This window comes from Toxorhynchites rutilus, chromosome 2 (genome assembly GCF_029784135.1).
Source record: "Toxorhynchites rutilus septentrionalis strain SRP chromosome 2, ASM2978413v1, whole genome shotgun sequence".
NCBI classification, from domain to species: Eukaryota; Metazoa; Arthropoda; class Insecta; order Diptera; family Culicidae; genus Toxorhynchites; species Toxorhynchites rutilus.
In genome coordinates this window covers 184,998,731-185,015,183 of record NC_073745.1, presented here as the reverse complement: position 1 = coordinate 185,015,183, position 16,453 = coordinate 184,998,731, and the positions used below count along the sequence as shown (strand labels likewise).

Sequence of the window (16,453 nt, the reverse complement as noted above, 5' to 3'; positions counted from 1 at the left end):
TCGTTTCTGCAGAGAGAAATATTTTTTCAGAAACATTGTACATACGTTGACTAAATTTACCAAAAAAAAACACAACTTTATGTTCTTGTCTAAATTGAATGGTTTCGGAGAAAATAAACACACATTTTAAACCGAAAAAATGTATTAAAATTACATTTTCGATTAGAACGATTATGTTATACGAGGGTTGTCCGATAAGTACTTAGCATACAAAAAAAAAACAAAAATTTTGGAAAAGTGGCAATTTATTTCTCAACATAGTCTCCTTTTAGCTCGATACACTTGACCCAGCGATGCTCCAACTTCTTTAATCCATCTGGTTTTCTAAGTTTTCTCGAGTTCTGCAAAGTGGGCCTCCGTGGCGGTGATGACCTCCTCGTTCGACTCAAATTTCTGCCCGGCGAGTGACTTTTTCAAGTTTGGAAACGAAAAAAAAGTCGCACGGTGCCAAATCTGGAAAATACGGTGGATGGGGCAGCAGTTTGTAGTGCAATTCGACCAATTTGGGCGAGGCGACGGCGGAATTTCCATTTTTTCCATTTTCCTAAAATCCACGGACACACCCGCTTCCACAAACGGTCAAAACAAAACTTCGAGTCCGCTTCGGCTGAAATTTTAACAGTAGCCGTTTACGGGAATGTACTAAACGATAAGTAATCTCTCTCGCGATACTGTCACCATCGGCCGATGAGACTAAGTACTTATCGAACCGCCCTAGTATAACAGAGCTTCTTGTTTCTGGCAAGTGGTAAAAACAACTTAGAAGAACATTTGAATCCATTATCAAACAATTTATAATTTGTAGAAAACGTGTTACACTATTACATATAATATTCAATCGAGAAAGAAAAGTTGATTTTCATGCATAACGGTTTTTTTGTGTTTATTGTTCCCAGAAAACCATCATATGCACTTAACATACACAAGTTGAGAGAAACAGGGAAACTGCAGTGAGGTATTTCTCTCAATTTATGTGCGTGAAGTGCACTTTTCTTTCTCCTGCCCAGAGCTCGGCAAAGTAATATTCAACTGAGAATAGTCAGCGGACTATGAAGAAATTCGCCTTCGTATTCAATTGGAAATGAGTTTTGGTTTCTTCCAGTAGTTTCTCCGTTAACATAACTCAACAGTCATTCGGGCGTTTAGTTGTTATCTCACTCTAAAACTCGACTATCTCATTTCATTCATCCCCGTCAAATGGACTTCATTACATATTGAAGTGACTCTCCCCAGAATGAATCCGTTTCTCTCTAATGTATCACGTATGGATGTATCGATATTTGAATTCAACGTGGTTTGACATATATTACAGCTAGATTTGTTGTATAGTACACGGAAATTTCTCACACATATAAAATAGCGTGCAGTGTTGTGTTCAGAAGCACCGACAAATTTGTGAATTTTGTTGATATACCGTTTTTTGTATGTTTTTTTCACAAAATTGAACTCCGAGACAAAGTGAACTAAAATATTGCTTCGATTCCTCCCAAACTGCACGCTATTTACTAATACTAACGCGAGGACCATTATATCATACCTGATAGTTGTCTAAGTTCGGTGGCTTGAGTTCACAATAACCCGTCCATTGATGGTGTAACTACTTTTTTGCATCAGAAATCAAGTTTTCGTTCCACTGCATATGGACGTTAAAATAAGATAGTGTGAGGGTAATGAGATTCGTGTCAGGGGAAGTATAAGTGTGAGTTGAAGTCAGGTTGAATGAAGAGGCGGATTTGTTTCATTAGTCACGTCAATTAGTATAACCATTCCCTGAATAGTTCGTCAGACATCCTCGTTCTCAATGCCCGTCAATTCATTTTCTAGTCAATTTAAATCATGTTGACGGCGAATGTCGAAGCAGTCCTAGTCGAAGCGAAGCTACTGAGAGGAGAGTCGATTTTAATTTTTCATCTTCGAAAATTTCGAACCTTGCCCCTGTCTCTCAGCCCACAACAGCGATATCTGATGGAGACTCAGAGTCTTCAAATTAACGTGTTAACCTACTGGAGGCATTTTGAAGTGTTTGACTTTAGAATGCCTACTAGAGACATTTTAAAGTATTCGATGACCAACATGATTTAGAAAATTACATCGTAAACCGCTTCCAGAATTTTTCTATTCGTGTTATGATGCGCACTTTGAACTATCTCTGTATGGCGATGAGGGAAAATAATTCAATGGAACAAATTTTCATCAACGCATACTTCAAGCTATTTACAAAACATTTCGACGCCCTACACCTACATCTTTTTTCTGTTAAACATTTTCGTTCTAGCCAGCGAGCATTCTTATTCGATATGAAGTCCGAGAGTCAATTCTCTTCGGAGGGTCGATAGTGAATAATATGTCGTACGCTGCGGTACGATTTTATTCGCACCTACAAATCCGAGGTAGAGCCTCGATTAAATGATAAAGGGTGTGTCACATCAAATTGCATCACGGAAAAAACGCTGTAGAAATTTAATTTTTAGGAATTATATCTTCAGCTTTCGCTTATAATCAGATATGAGTGTATAGATCACGTTGGCCATGCTTCACTGTCAATTTTTCGTGAATATGGAAAAATATCGTCGAACGAAAAAGAGCGTCGTGAATTAATCCTGTGCACTCGTTTCGAGAATCCGGAGTTGTCACATCGGGACATCGGTAAGATGCTGGGAATCGTCCAATCCACGGTCAGCAGAGTACTAAAACGATACTTCGAGAACCTAACCATCGACCGGAAGGTGAAGAACGGCAAAAATGGATGCTCCGTCAGTGAAAAAGATCACAAGCGCGTTGTTAAGCAGTTTAGACGTGATCCGAGAAGTTCGGTCCGGGATGTCGCCAATAAGCTGAATTTGTCAAGTTCATTCGTCCAGCGGACCAAGCAGCGGGAGGGTCTGCGTACATACAAGGTTAAGAAGGCTCCTAACCGCGACGAAAGACAAAACATGGTGGGGAAGATGTGAGCCCGGAAGCTGTACACCGAAATGCTGACGAAGCCGCATTGCTTGGTAATGGACGACGAAACCTACGTCAAAGCGGACTTTCGTCAGCTGCCGGGCCTGTTGTTCTTCTCCGCAGAGGACAAATTCAGCGTTTCGGAGGAGATTCGCAAGCAGAAACTATCCAAGTTTGCCAAAAAGTACATGGTGTGGCAAGCGATCTGCTCTTGCGGAAAGCGGAGCGCCCCCTTCGTGATGACCGGCACGGTAAACGGGCAGGTTTACCTTAAGGAGTGCCTACAGAAGCGCTTACTACCACTATTGAAGCAGCACGAGGGCCCGACCATCTTCTGGCCGGATCTCGCTTCGTGCCACTATTCAAAGGACGTGTTGGAGTGGTACGAAGCCAACGGGGTCACCTTCGTGCCAAAGGAAATGAACCCGCCCAACACGCCGGAGCTTCGCCCAATAGAGAAATATTGGGCGATTATGAAGCAGGCCCTCCGGAAGAACCCAAAAGTTGTCAAATCGGAGGCGGACTTCAAGAGAAAATGGATTTGTGTTCAAAAAAAAAACTACAACCTGACGTTGTACAGAACCTTATGGACGGGGTAAAGAGGAAGGTGCGAGCATACAGGCTTGGGCTCGAAGTATGAATAAAAAGAAAATGCCAAAAGTTGTTTAATAGTTTTTATTTTACTGTCTAAAATTTTCAAAAGGATCGGTCTACTGGGCGAATTTCTACAGCGTTTTTTCCGTGATGCAATTTGATGTGACACACCCTTTACACCGCGTCGATTTTCATGTTTATGTTTTTTTTTCATTACACGCGCACATTGTTGCTGTTGCTATGCATTGCTAAGGGTAGATTGGAGTGGTTGCCATAGTGTTACCTTTTATTCTGCGCCGCGAGTGACGTGAGATAGCAAAATCACTCGCTTTATTCTGAAAACTAATAATCGGTCGCGACTAAATCAACTACTATCACTGAGCTGTCCATTATGGGTTGAAAAAAAGTCAGAGGTTAAGCAGAAGAACTCGTTCAATATTGTCGGCAAAACACATTAAACAAATTGTTGGTCCTTTTTGGAAGCACAACATGTTTTGATGAAAAAAAATGGTTATGTTTTCTTTAAGCATTTTTAAGTCTTTTGTTGTACAAGTTTGTCTTTTAGAAACATATTAAGAGTACAAATTCGAATAAAACTGTGGTATGTTTTACAACAAACACAATGAAATCATAAAAATTGTTAATATAAATTATTATATCTAATTATTTATTTTATATACATACAGTGGAACTCCGATTATCCGCGAGCGGATGATCCACGGTGCGGTTTATCCGCGAAGCCGAGTTCCATAGTAACTCTATGAACTTTCCCGGAATTTATCAGTGAATGGTAGTGATTCAGTCAACGTTGGTAGACCGCAGCCTAACATTTGAACCATTAGTCGTCCGTAATGCCCAAAAGTTTGGCCACCCCTGTCGTATATGAATAATCATTCTGCTCGTGATCGTGACACAATTAATTATGACTTTGGCGTCTTCTATCAAACGTCACGGACTGCATTGATCAAGCAGGCATTTTAAATTATTCCTGATTTGATCAAATATAACGATGATGGTATTGATAGCTGGACAACAAGAGGAAAAAATCCACTGGACGATGCGAAACCGGCATCAAGGAAAAACTTGAACGACTATTGCAACAATCAAAGGTATCAACGCCCAGCTCAAGCTCTATGTCTATGAATCCTCGATGATTAAAACCCTCGGACAAAAGTTTTCGTACAGAGTGCATCAAAAGGGGGTCTTCGTAGCCACTTGGTTACGCGTTCGCTTACTAAGCGATCGATCGTGAGTTCAAACTCAGGGCCCTCAATTGACCATCTTTGTGTTGTTATAGAATAACTACGTCCACGCAACCATCATCAGCTATGGAGATCGATCCACGGTGGAACAAAGATCGATTCATCCATACAACTGCTCTGCTCTGCAAGAAACATCGGACTGCTGTTCTATAAATAACTCAACAATGATCAATATCAACTGTCTCCGCTGTCCGGTCTGCTGAACAATGGAAGAACAGATAGAATACCCTTACGCCTAAATGGCTACTACTTCTACTGTGTAATTTACAATTTATAGAAACATAAACATATGTACATGTACACGATAAAAACCCGGCTCCGTTACAGATAAAATGCTAATGAGCCTGATAAATAAATAAAAAAAAAAGAGTGCATCAAAGGCAAATACATGACAATGGTATTCAGTACTCTTCGTACTCTACGCCCAACATAATGAGATCCGATCTAGATTAGAAGACGACAGAATTAACATTCTCTGTTTCCTCAAGTATTACTTTAACAAAAAAAACTTACAAAATGTTTTTTTTGTAAACTAATTATTCTAAATAAAAGCCGTTTCTTCAAGAAAATTGGATATTTTAGAGTATGTTTATGAAATAAGCCATGTTTTAATTACTGTACATAATCGAGTCTGAAATTGTATATTTTCGAATCATAAAACATCGGGTCCGACCTGTACACAAACTTCAAATAAACTCAATTGGGGATGAATGATCCTGTGTGCAATTAAATATGTTTCACAGTTATTAAATTAATGAAAAACATCGTATGCGTCCACCACTTCCATGAAATATTTCATTCCGAAAACGGCGTTGGCTCTTGCAGTAGTTTGCTATAATGTGATAGAGAGGTACCATAAAGCACAACTCAGTGTGATACATGTGCCATAAACGGCTGTGTTCACATCTATACATACACTGCGTTTCACAACTATAGAGCCACTCCATTTTTCTGAATGTTCAGAGATATGTAAGAAGTCGGTTGAATTGAAGTATATAGTGTAGAATAAAACAACTATCTTCATTTATAAGACTGGCCATTTGAACATTATTGATGTGTCCAAGCGAGAAGCATTCAAAAACCTAAAATTTCAGTGTTTCATAACTATAGAACCAGATGGAAAAACTCTGACTACTTCACGAAATTAACATCAATTTCACATGAATTACAATAAGTTTCTAATTCGTAGGTCATCTCTAGCTCTCAATAAGTTCAAATAACCCATTCAGAGTGGTTTCGACTAAGCTGCGCCATGTTGTAATGTGTATCTCGTTCTACGCAGAGAATACTGCTCGTTTCAGTTCTTCAGATCACTCATACTGCTGGTAAGCTGCATCTACTATTCGTGCGAACGCTCCTAATAAGTTCATGATAGGATTTTTGAAAATATCGAAGGTGCTGTTCACATACCACGTAGACAGAAAAAGAACAATTTAAGGGCCCCCTTCCCCTCCGTAGACGAGTGTGAATACTTCCTATCAGGGCTTCTCAATTTCACCTCAATTGAGACCTCATCCCTCACTAATGAGCCTAACGCCTTTCAATTTGCTTCAAAATCATGCAGTCTCAAAATAACGCTAGTCTCTCTCTTCACGCTCAATAAAGAGAATATCACTTCATATCTGAACAGTCTCGTTTCGTTTCACGTTCATCTCCACGCTGAAATGAAGATATCAAATCATCGAATGAAAATGAAAGTGTCTAACATCGAATGAAAGTGTCTTACATCGAATGAAAGCGTTTCATGTTCGAATCAAAATTTCGTTTCGAACCGTACTCACTAAAAGTAATGAAAATGACGATGTGAAGGAAAGAAAGGATGTATGCCAGCAGGCGCAATCAGTTGCCGGCGCTTGTTGTAAGGCTAATGTGCCCTCATATGCCTGTTTTATTGATTTTTTTTCGTCAAAGTAACAAATTATCCTTGTGCAGAATTTATTGGAGTTTTCAAAACTGCCTTTCGATTTGCGATGCAATGATTGCTTATTGAATAATCCATCATGAAAGACGAAGGGGTAATTTTTCATTCAAACTTAAATATCTCTGTATGCGAAGGTCCTTGAAACGTTATAGAAACCTAATGAAAGCTGGTTGATATGGTTAATTGGATTTACTGTTGAGTTGTTGGCAAAACATTGTGTTAGTCCAGAAAATTCTTGAAAAAACAGAGAAAAATCGATTTTTTATTTCTTCCCGATAGTATTGCCCACTACACCTACACACACCAAGATAAAAATATGTACGTAAAATATTCTAATACCTGAAAGTTGTAGCTTCAAAAAGATGCGCAACCCATCGATATACGTTGATTTTTCATGATGTTCTAGCATGTCAAAAATCACATAAAATTTTCGACTTCGCACTCTCTTCATCTAATTTTTTGTCGAGTGTATAATAGAGCGCTCATTTTCATGATGTCAAAAAGAGGGGGACCAAAGTTTTCGATGAAATAAAAAATCTAATTTCCTTATCATTATTGATAGAGGTAAACACAGTTCGACAATGTTGTAGCCCAGTTATTTCAGGCAACTTTGTAGGACAATTTTTCTTCTATCTCTTGAAATAACCGATATAGCATTTTTTTCTAAGGTGCGTGCCCTAGTCTGACCATGAGACCCTAGTCTCATGAAAAAAATGTTTTTTTCTCTCACTTTTATATTTCAAATTTTACATGCAAACTGAACACTTTTGGAGCTTACTAACGACAAACATTTCCAATATCTTAATCCTACTTGAAATTATTGATGTTTTCTACCTAAAAACTCATGATTTCAAATTTAATTTACTCATATAAAAAATAACATAGATTTGAAAATGTCACAAACGTCACATGTCACGTGTCACGCCGCCAATAAATACAAATGAAGAGAGCATATTTTTGGGGAAGAAATATGAATAACTATGAGTAAAGTTGAGATATTGACAAATTTTGCATCACAAAATGTTTGTCGTAGTAAGCTCTAAAAGTCTTCGCAAGACAGTTTGCATGTAGAGCTTGAAATAAAAAAAAAATCATGGTGACCCTAACGCAACTTAGAAAAAATGCTAAATATTTTAAGAAATAGAGAAAAAAATGTTTTCTTCAAAGTTGCTTGAAATAACAGGGGCTACAACATTGTCGAACTATGTATACCTCTATCAATAAAGATAGGAAGGTACATTTGTAATTTGATCTAAAATTTTGGTCACCATATTTTTGACAACATGAAAATGAGCGCTCTATTATGTATAACAACTTTGTTTTGTCTAGAGAATAAATATCGAGCTCTAGATGCTAATATTCATTTAAATACTCTTCCTGAACCATTGTGCTTTGTTAACACCCTTTAACTCACCACTGAATGGAACAAACAAAAAACAGCAAAAAAAAATGTTTTCTTGTTAAACCTTTACAACGAGCCTAAAATTGAAATTGTATGATCGATATTACGCGAGATATTGATCACTAAAGCCAGCTACCGAGGAAATAATGGATTACTTTTGTCTCAACCTAAAATTTAGAGGTCTCGAATTGATTCAATTTAATTTTATGTTTCGTTAATATTCATAATGATCATACCAAGTTGTTCGACTCTTAATACTTAAGGAATACAAAAATACGTTATGAAGGGAGATAGAGGATGTTTTAAAATACTTTTTGCGTTCCATAATATATAAGAAGTACATAGTACTACGGAGCTTTGCCTGCAGCTCAGCTTAGTGTTCTTCGTGCACTTCAACCGTTCTTAATTGAGGGCTAACTATGCCTTTCCGAAGCATCCAATCGTGTGCATGGTGTGGCAGGGCAAGCGCAACGATAGGCTTACTGTCCCAGAACTGTCGAACGAATTTCCAACCCAAAAAGAGTTAGACAGTGCCGCAGTACGAACCATCCCTTCTTATTTTTGTATGCCGTTCCATTGTTTCTTGCCCTTTTTATGACTTCCGCGTTATATTCTGCTGTCCATCGAACACCACACTTACATTTTGTGGATCATGTTCGGGTCGCAATTCAAATCAGAAGACATTCCGATTATGTTGAGTTGCGTATGTTTCTTACAGTATCGGTAAACAATGAATGAACTTAGAGGCGAATGAACTTCAAAGTTTAAAGCCTCTTAAAAACAAAGAAAGGAAGGATTAATGAACTTATATAGGGGAAGGGTGAAGACGGAAGACCCTAAGTAAAAGTTGATTTTTTTCGTTAATTTCACAAAAAATATAAAGCTATCTCACCACAAATTGAATGTTTAGGTCTCTTTTTATACTCTTTTCATGAATGTGTCCGGCGTCATTGGAAAAATAAGATTGAATCGGGAAAGACGGACACTTGGCAGGAAATATGAACACTTGGAGTTGGAAAGATGGACACTAACTGAAAATTCAATTTTATTAACTCGATAAGTTTTGGAGGTTTTGAAATATGTCTTAAAGATAATTTAACAAAAAAGCTAGTCTAAAATCACCTAAACGGGCTTGTAATTTTTCTCATTTTTTCATGTCTAAAATAGTTTTCGGCATTCGAAATGCCAAATTCGGATCACGTTTTAAAATTCGCTCTGCTGATTCGTCCATACTATCTGGTTGTACTTGCAAACGTAGTTGGTGGGCATATGTTAACAAAGGAGAAGTTGTTTTAAAAATGAAAAGTATGTTCTTTGTCGGTGGAGTGTACGTCTTACCCGACTTGATTAGTACTTTATTTTCGTCAATATTTTTGGAGTAAATTGGAGTAAAACCGCTGATTCGATAAACTGGAAGAGAGGTGATTGTAAAACATTCACGTAGCGATAAAAACTTCAAAAAATTATTCGATAACAATGAGAACCTTATTCTCCAGATTTACAATTTCAACAGAGCTAGGTGTACACTGTAAGTGTCAAGTATTGATACAATGTATTGCAAGTCTGTACATCCTCAATATTTGAAACAAAAATGTAATTTATCAATTATACAGGGGTGTCCGTCTTTCCTACCGTGTCCGTCTTTCCCGACTTTCCCCTATCTATCAAAGTACATATAATTGGGAACATGGACTTATGGGTTTTCCCAAACAATCGACTGCTTGAAACCCCAATTAAAAGGGGGTTCTTAGAACTAACTTTTTCTGAAACTTTGATAGTCAAAAAGGCAATTTTAATACATGTTACTTAACGAACGATTCAATTATAAGTCAAAACGAAACTTGAAGATATGCTACTCTATCGAGAACATTGAGATCCAGATGACAAAAATCTTTCAAAAAGGGTCGTTCTATTTGGCTATTTCCTCTTAATTCATATTTCGTTGCTTGAGTAAATCTCATAAAAACCGAGACATTGTATCTTTCTAAAACCGAATATGTGCATTATATCAGAACTCGTCTGGCACTGAATATTTAACTCTCTAACTATCTGAATGACACTAGCTAGGTCGCAACTGTTTGCATCGTTGATTGTACACTATTCACTAATCTAAGAACCACAAATAAGAATATTCCATGCTATGTATATTTTTTTATCACATTCACACAAAGTGTGACATAACAGCACTTATAATCGGTTTTATACCAATTGTACAAAGTATAGGAACCTAAATAAAAACTAACTCCGTATGTCCTGCTTCATGGCAAATAACTGTATTAAAACAACAAAAAAGCAGCATCATTAGGATTTATATCGTTTCTTTTTACTGTTCTCCCAGACAAGAGACAAGATAGCGTATAATATCGAAAAATATATATTTTCAAGTATCCGATTCAACTTGACAATTGCACGTTATCTACTTATGAAAACTCTATCCGCGGAAAGGCAAAATGAGCAAGTCAGAATTGCAGCATCATTGGGTGTGTTTTTATATTCTAGCATTAAAATTGCTTCACAGCATATGTCCAAATCTAGTTGCACGACATAGTTGTTAACAACAGGTGCTGCGTAACTAGCTGAAACCCGCGGCAAATAACTACTTTCCTAACGCGCTGAGTATCCTCCTATGTGTTGGTAGCTCCATCGTTGCGTTGCGTATCATTACTTTACTTTACTATTTAAAACGGGTGACCTTCTGTCATACGACTTCTTGTAGAAATCACTAAAGAGATAGATTAGGTTGAAAATGTTTGGAATGTACAGGCTAAGGAAAGGTTTGCAAGTATTACAGCCCGGCTGAAGCGCGAATACGTTGTTCATCATGATCAACCCGAACTGGATCTGGAAGTAGATGTGCTTATTATTGATGGGGTGCATGAAGTGAGACAACGTGGACAACACTTACCAATTGAATGCTAGTTATGTACCTTTTCACTTTCGAGGCAATGTATTTAAATATGGTTATTTCGTACGCGGAGAGAAAATAGTAAGAGTACATTATGACATGCACTACAGAGTTTATCACGATTGAGAACATTAACATGCTACCTGAAACGTTACACAAAAAAAAACAGTTATTTTTATAGTGTATATCGTGATATGAAATCCATTACCTCCAACATATTTGCAGAATAAATAAGCGATAAAAAAGGTACTGATGTGATGGTACACGTGAAGAAAAGTAACTTGATTCTGCTTCTTCCGTAGAACAAAAATTATTGTTTCAATTAATTCGATGAACTTTATGAAGAGAATATACCATGAAACTTCGACCATTTTCACCGCTTTGGAATCATCGGAGAAATCTGTTTCGTAGCATTTGTAGAGATAATCAAACCTCCAACCGGCTTGGTAACACTGAAACGAAGTATTCTTATGAAACATGATCTATATTGTATTAATCTTACACTTACCATGTATATTATTGCGATACAGTAAGCAGCTTGGAATATGTTGTAAATTCCTAGAAACGTCTTGAATTGGAACGGTTTTCGATTCTCCATAAATCTGAAAAGCAATAACTCCGTTGAATGATAAAAAATTTTAGGACTATTTGTCTGATCTTTACTTAGGAACTATGTAGTACACAGAGGCCAGGTATGTCAGGATGATTCCCAACATAGGAAAGGGAGATCCCGCAAGAAACCAGTTATGTGTTCTAGGATCTAGGAAGCAAAAAAGGTCACTCATTTTACCCACTCAAAATGTGCATCATTCTTACCTGCATTTTCATATATGTAATAATGGTAAAGATCCATAATATCGGAATTGTCTGTATTAAAAATATAATATTTATAAATTTTCGTGGAATGTATTAAAAATGCAAGAAAAATACAGAGACAAGATTAATAGTTTAAGATGTTTATCGTTATCTTCAGATCGAAAACGAACTGAGAAAGTCTATCTTTCATTTGTTTGCAATTCAGTATTTAGCGTATGACGAATTTCATGCCAACTCGTCTGGCCTTTGGCAGCACAATCTCAGATAGCAGTGAAACGTTGTGGATGTAAACACATGGATGTATACTTGAAATATTTAAAAAATTATTAGACGAATTTTTGAAAAGGGCAAATAAATTTTTCAAGATTGTTTGGAAAAAAATTATAACTCAAAAACTATAATACCTGCAAAATTGTGGTCAAAGGATGAAATGTAGGAAATTGTTTAAATTTTCATAAAAAATACCAAATATTTTTCAATTGAATTTTGCTGAAAAAAAATTATTTTAAAAATTTAAATTCATTTTTCTCAATTCTTAAAAAAATTATATGAATAGCTCTTACAATTTCTAACAAGTCGTCGATACATCCAAAGACGGGCACTTTTTGCCTGTGACTTGTTAAAAATTGTATGGGTTATTCATATCAATTTTTCCTGAATTTATAGCATTAGAAAGTTGACGTCTTCGACGAAAGTTCATATTTTATCAAGATCTAAAACTTTGTCGAATACACTATATCAATAACTTTATTTTAAATAAAATTAGGATTAGTTTCAAAGAAAATATGAGAAAGTTGTTGTTACAAAAACTATTTCCCTATAAAATTCTCCATCTTCCGATATATGGACGACTTGTTGACAAATGGTAACGGCTATCATATATTTTTTTTTGAGAATTTAAATAAAATAATTTTATAATTTTTTTTGGTTTTTTTCTAAAAACAATTTAAACAATTTTCTACATTTCATCCTTTGACCAAAATTTTGTAGGTATTATAGTTTTTGAGTTATAATTGTTTGTAAAAAAATTAGAAACTATTCTATATAACGCTTGCATTAAAAAAATTGTTAAGTTTTACCAATTTTTAATTCTTTCACCTTAACATCCGGGGATGAGACCATTTGTGCATCGGCAATCATAGTAACCCATGAGTTTTCGAACAACATTTTACTGCGCTATCAGTTGAACTGCGGAGGTTATAGCGAAAACAGTAAAGCAACTGCGCTCCATGGTTTGTGTGTATTGGGAGCTCCACCCCGTTGCGAAGAAAGTGGACATCGTCAGGTACTTTAAGTCCGCCGGATACGCCCGTTTCGGTAATATCTTTACACTTCTGGAGAAGAATGAGACCATTGAACGGAAGCCTGGTTCCGGTCGTCCGACAGTGCTACGCGACGGTGGACTGCAGCTGAAGCTAATGCAGAAAACGGAGGGAAAAGGTGACTACATCGTTCCGGGCTTTGGGCCAGGAGGTCGAAGCAACGGGCCAGACAGTGAAAAAATACCTAGTGCAGATGGACGTCATCGTGCGGAAACGTAGGTCAAGATCGGCCATTTCGAAACAGCATGCTGTGACTCAGAAACGAAGGCTAAGAGTGACTTATTTAATGTTAAATGGCAATAAATGGCATGGAATCAGCTAATTTACGTTCCCGACCAAGAAGGTAAGTTCCAACGTGAAATTTTAACTTCTGAGACTAACCATCAGTGAAAAAGAGATGTTAAAGCCACTCTTCTTACGTTCGGGACTTGCGGTGCACAAATAGATTTACAGCACAGAGTGCCTGCCGGAAGTTGTCTCCATCATCCAAATATATCATACGTACGAGGATGTGGTGTTTTGGCCGGAACTGGCCTCCGCTCATTACGCGAAGAAGTCGAAGAGGTTGCTGTTGTTCCGAAGTCAGTCAATCCTTCGAACGTCCCCCAGCTGCGTCTCATCAAGAATTTCTGGAGAAACCTGAAGCGAAGGGTCTACTCCAACAATTTCATGACGAATACGGAGGAGGAAGAAATAAATAAAGCCGAGAAAGAACTGCAAAACCTGCGAACAAGTATGGTCTCGACAGCAATAACGAAAGTTTTGGCCAATCTTCAGGAGGCCAAATATTTTCGTAACATGGTTGAAAAAAATATGTTTTGTGGAAATCTGTTAACGTTTGAAGTTTTTTTATTTCCATCAGAAAATTGTCCATTTTTTCAAGCAAGCGTTATTCTTCATTTTCCTTCTCAAACTTAGTTTTTGAATAACCTAAATTGTTCGTTTCTCTTATTATGTTTTTCTTCCACAACAGTCAAAAGAGAAAATGATGAAAGGCGTTCGGAGAGGCTGCGTGCGATTAAAAGGAGCTGTCATTGGAATAGATGACCAAGACGTAAACACCTTCACCATTACCGTGGACCACAAAACATTTCATTTTCAGGTATAGTATTGTGTTCTCGCTTGTGGAGACATTTTCAGTATGATATTCCATCAGGCACGAGACGCCGACGAACGGGAGAAATGGGTCCGCCGGCTGGAGGATACCATACTGCGACACGCAAACCGGAGCCGAGCTCTGTGGGAACAGCAATATAGCGGAGGTAGCGGAAGTACTTCACACGGAACGCCAGGATCTAGCACAAAACGTAACCACAACAATTTATCATTATTTGACAAAAGAGTCAGCGAAGCGGACGCATATCTACAGCTTATGATTGAGCAAACAACGGTATGAATCAAGATAGTTGGACCCGGGATAAGACCACTCTGATGAATCTATTTCCTTTTTTCTAGAAAATTGACCACAGAATACAATCGCTAGGCGAGAGTGAAGAAGTACAACAATTAAAGACTATACACGAACATGCAAATGTAAGATTCCTCAAAATGTTACTGATATCGAATTAAAATTCATTCTTTTATTCAAGGCAATGTTGGATAATATCAAACATTCAATCGTATTGCTTCAAATAACGAAGGTAAGTGCTCATAGTGCATAGTGTTAAGAATAAAAAATATATTTCTGTGTAATGTAGCGCGTGGCACGAGTAGTAACCAAATATTACCGAACCGAATATGTATTGTTAACTTAGAATCATATAAAAAAAATGAAACATATTTGTGACATGAAAATCTGTTCAGCAGCACTCAATTTCAAGACAAAATCTTCAGATAGCCATTTGAGCTTCAATATCACTAAAATGCACCAAGTAAGCTATTTGGGTTTCAATATTCTCGAAACGCAAAGCGCATCTCGATATACTGTATATCTAAATCACTTCTAGTTTTTCAAACAATGTTGTATTGGCAAGTATATATTATAATTCAATATTTTATTTGAAATTCAATAATGCAGTTCATACCGAACATCCGTGAATTGGTGTGAAAATGAAATAACTTTCACTAGAATATCATCAACTCAAAAAAATAATAATAACCATCAAACACTCTTTTGGAGTCGATGATCGATTTAAATATCACAAGTTTCGCGCTTTTCGCTGACCATGAAACGGTTAGAACACGAGTAATCGTTTCGCGACATTCATCCACAGTTGACACGTACAAACTGACCAATTGGAGCCGAAAAAATCTCTGTACACACGGTGAACATAACCAGAACCTAGTATCACATCACTAGTATAGTAAATAATCATCACGGCTGCTTAGCGGCTGCTAGTGTATACCCACATGTAGAAGTAACGCAGCTAACATAATATATTTTCGTGCGCCACAACAGAGCATAGGCTGCCCACAACCGGTTGGGAGAACAGAAAACGAGAAAACCAACGAACGTTTGCTTTTCGTGCGTTCTATGCGCAAAGTTGAGTTAAAATAACAAGGGGAATATGATTGATGAAAAACTGTTATCGCGAATAATAATATTTATAATGTTCAATAATTCGGCTATCAATTAATGTTTAGAACACATGGTCCTGACCCGACCCATTCATCACATAAAATTCTTGTTTCCTGGCGACTTCGACATTGACATGTATATTATAACTCCTGAACCATGTTTTCTACTGATCGGAGAGGTACATGTGTGCTAAAAAAGGTAAAAACAGAGGCCAATTTGAAAGTCCCTTTTTTGACACCTTCAAAAATGGTTTCAACTTTGGTTTTTTTTTGCAGCGAATCTACTCCCAATTGACCCAAAATGAGACATACACCATCAATTATAAAGGTAATGGATGAAAATTACTGACGAGCGAAAAATGAATGTGAACTTGGTTTTAACATAAAACATGGCATCGTTTTCGAAAACGAAAACAAGATGTATTATAATATTTGGTGCATGATTTTTCCTGCTAAATGTTACAGAATTGCATTTTTTGCATTCAGTTTTAGTAAATTTTTGTTTCAATCTGTATGGAATACATGTATTTCTTTTTAGAATGCTACTATGTCGTTTTCATTTCCAATTTCCGCGAAAAGCTTCATGTCATCAGCATACACAAGTACTTTGACATGTTTGTGAATGAAGGAGATGTCATTACCACGTTTAGCTCCTTCTTTTTTGCGCCGGTTCCATTGGACCGCATTCACAGCATTCACTATTCATCAGTCAGTTATCGACTAGACGGCAGACAGGTTTTCCAAATAGACTTTCTCAAGGCTAGAGACCAA

The 16,453-nt window shown here is 37.1% G+C and overlaps 2 protein-coding genes across 4 annotated transcripts in view; one reads left to right on the top strand and one right to left on the bottom strand.

Moving 5' to 3' along the window:
- LOC129764606 (oxysterol-binding protein-related protein 9) overlaps positions 1-16,453 on the top strand; it is a 118,897-nt gene that overhangs the window by 57,581 nt on the left and 44,863 nt on the right. For both annotated transcript variants that reach the window (XM_055763851.1, XM_055763850.1), the window contains exons 2-5: positions 14,139-14,267; positions 14,322-14,555; positions 14,621-14,698; positions 14,755-14,805. In XM_055763851.1, the coding sequence (XP_055619826.1) occupies positions 14,139-14,267; positions 14,322-14,555; positions 14,621-14,698; positions 14,755-14,805 (492 nt within the window). The remainder of the gene's footprint in view (positions 1-14,138; positions 14,268-14,321; positions 14,556-14,620; positions 14,699-14,754; positions 14,806-16,453) is intronic.
- Positions 10,481-16,453, bottom strand: part of LOC129764611 (elongation of very long chain fatty acids protein 1-like) — a 51,407-nt gene continuing 45,434 nt past the window's right edge. For both annotated transcript variants that reach the window (XM_055763863.1, XM_055763862.1), the window contains exons 2-7: positions 11,844-11,894; positions 11,691-11,787; positions 11,536-11,629; positions 11,236-11,479; positions 11,028-11,170; positions 10,481-10,963 (exon numbers count right to left, since the gene is read on the bottom strand). In XM_055763863.1, coding sequence (XP_055619838.1) covers positions 10,784-10,963; positions 11,028-11,170; positions 11,236-11,479; positions 11,536-11,629; positions 11,691-11,787; positions 11,844-11,880 — 795 coding nt within the window. In that variant the 5' untranslated portion in view covers positions 11,881-11,894 and the 3' untranslated portion in view covers positions 10,481-10,783. The remainder of the gene's footprint in view (positions 10,964-11,027; positions 11,171-11,235; positions 11,480-11,535; positions 11,630-11,690; positions 11,788-11,843; positions 11,895-16,453) is intronic.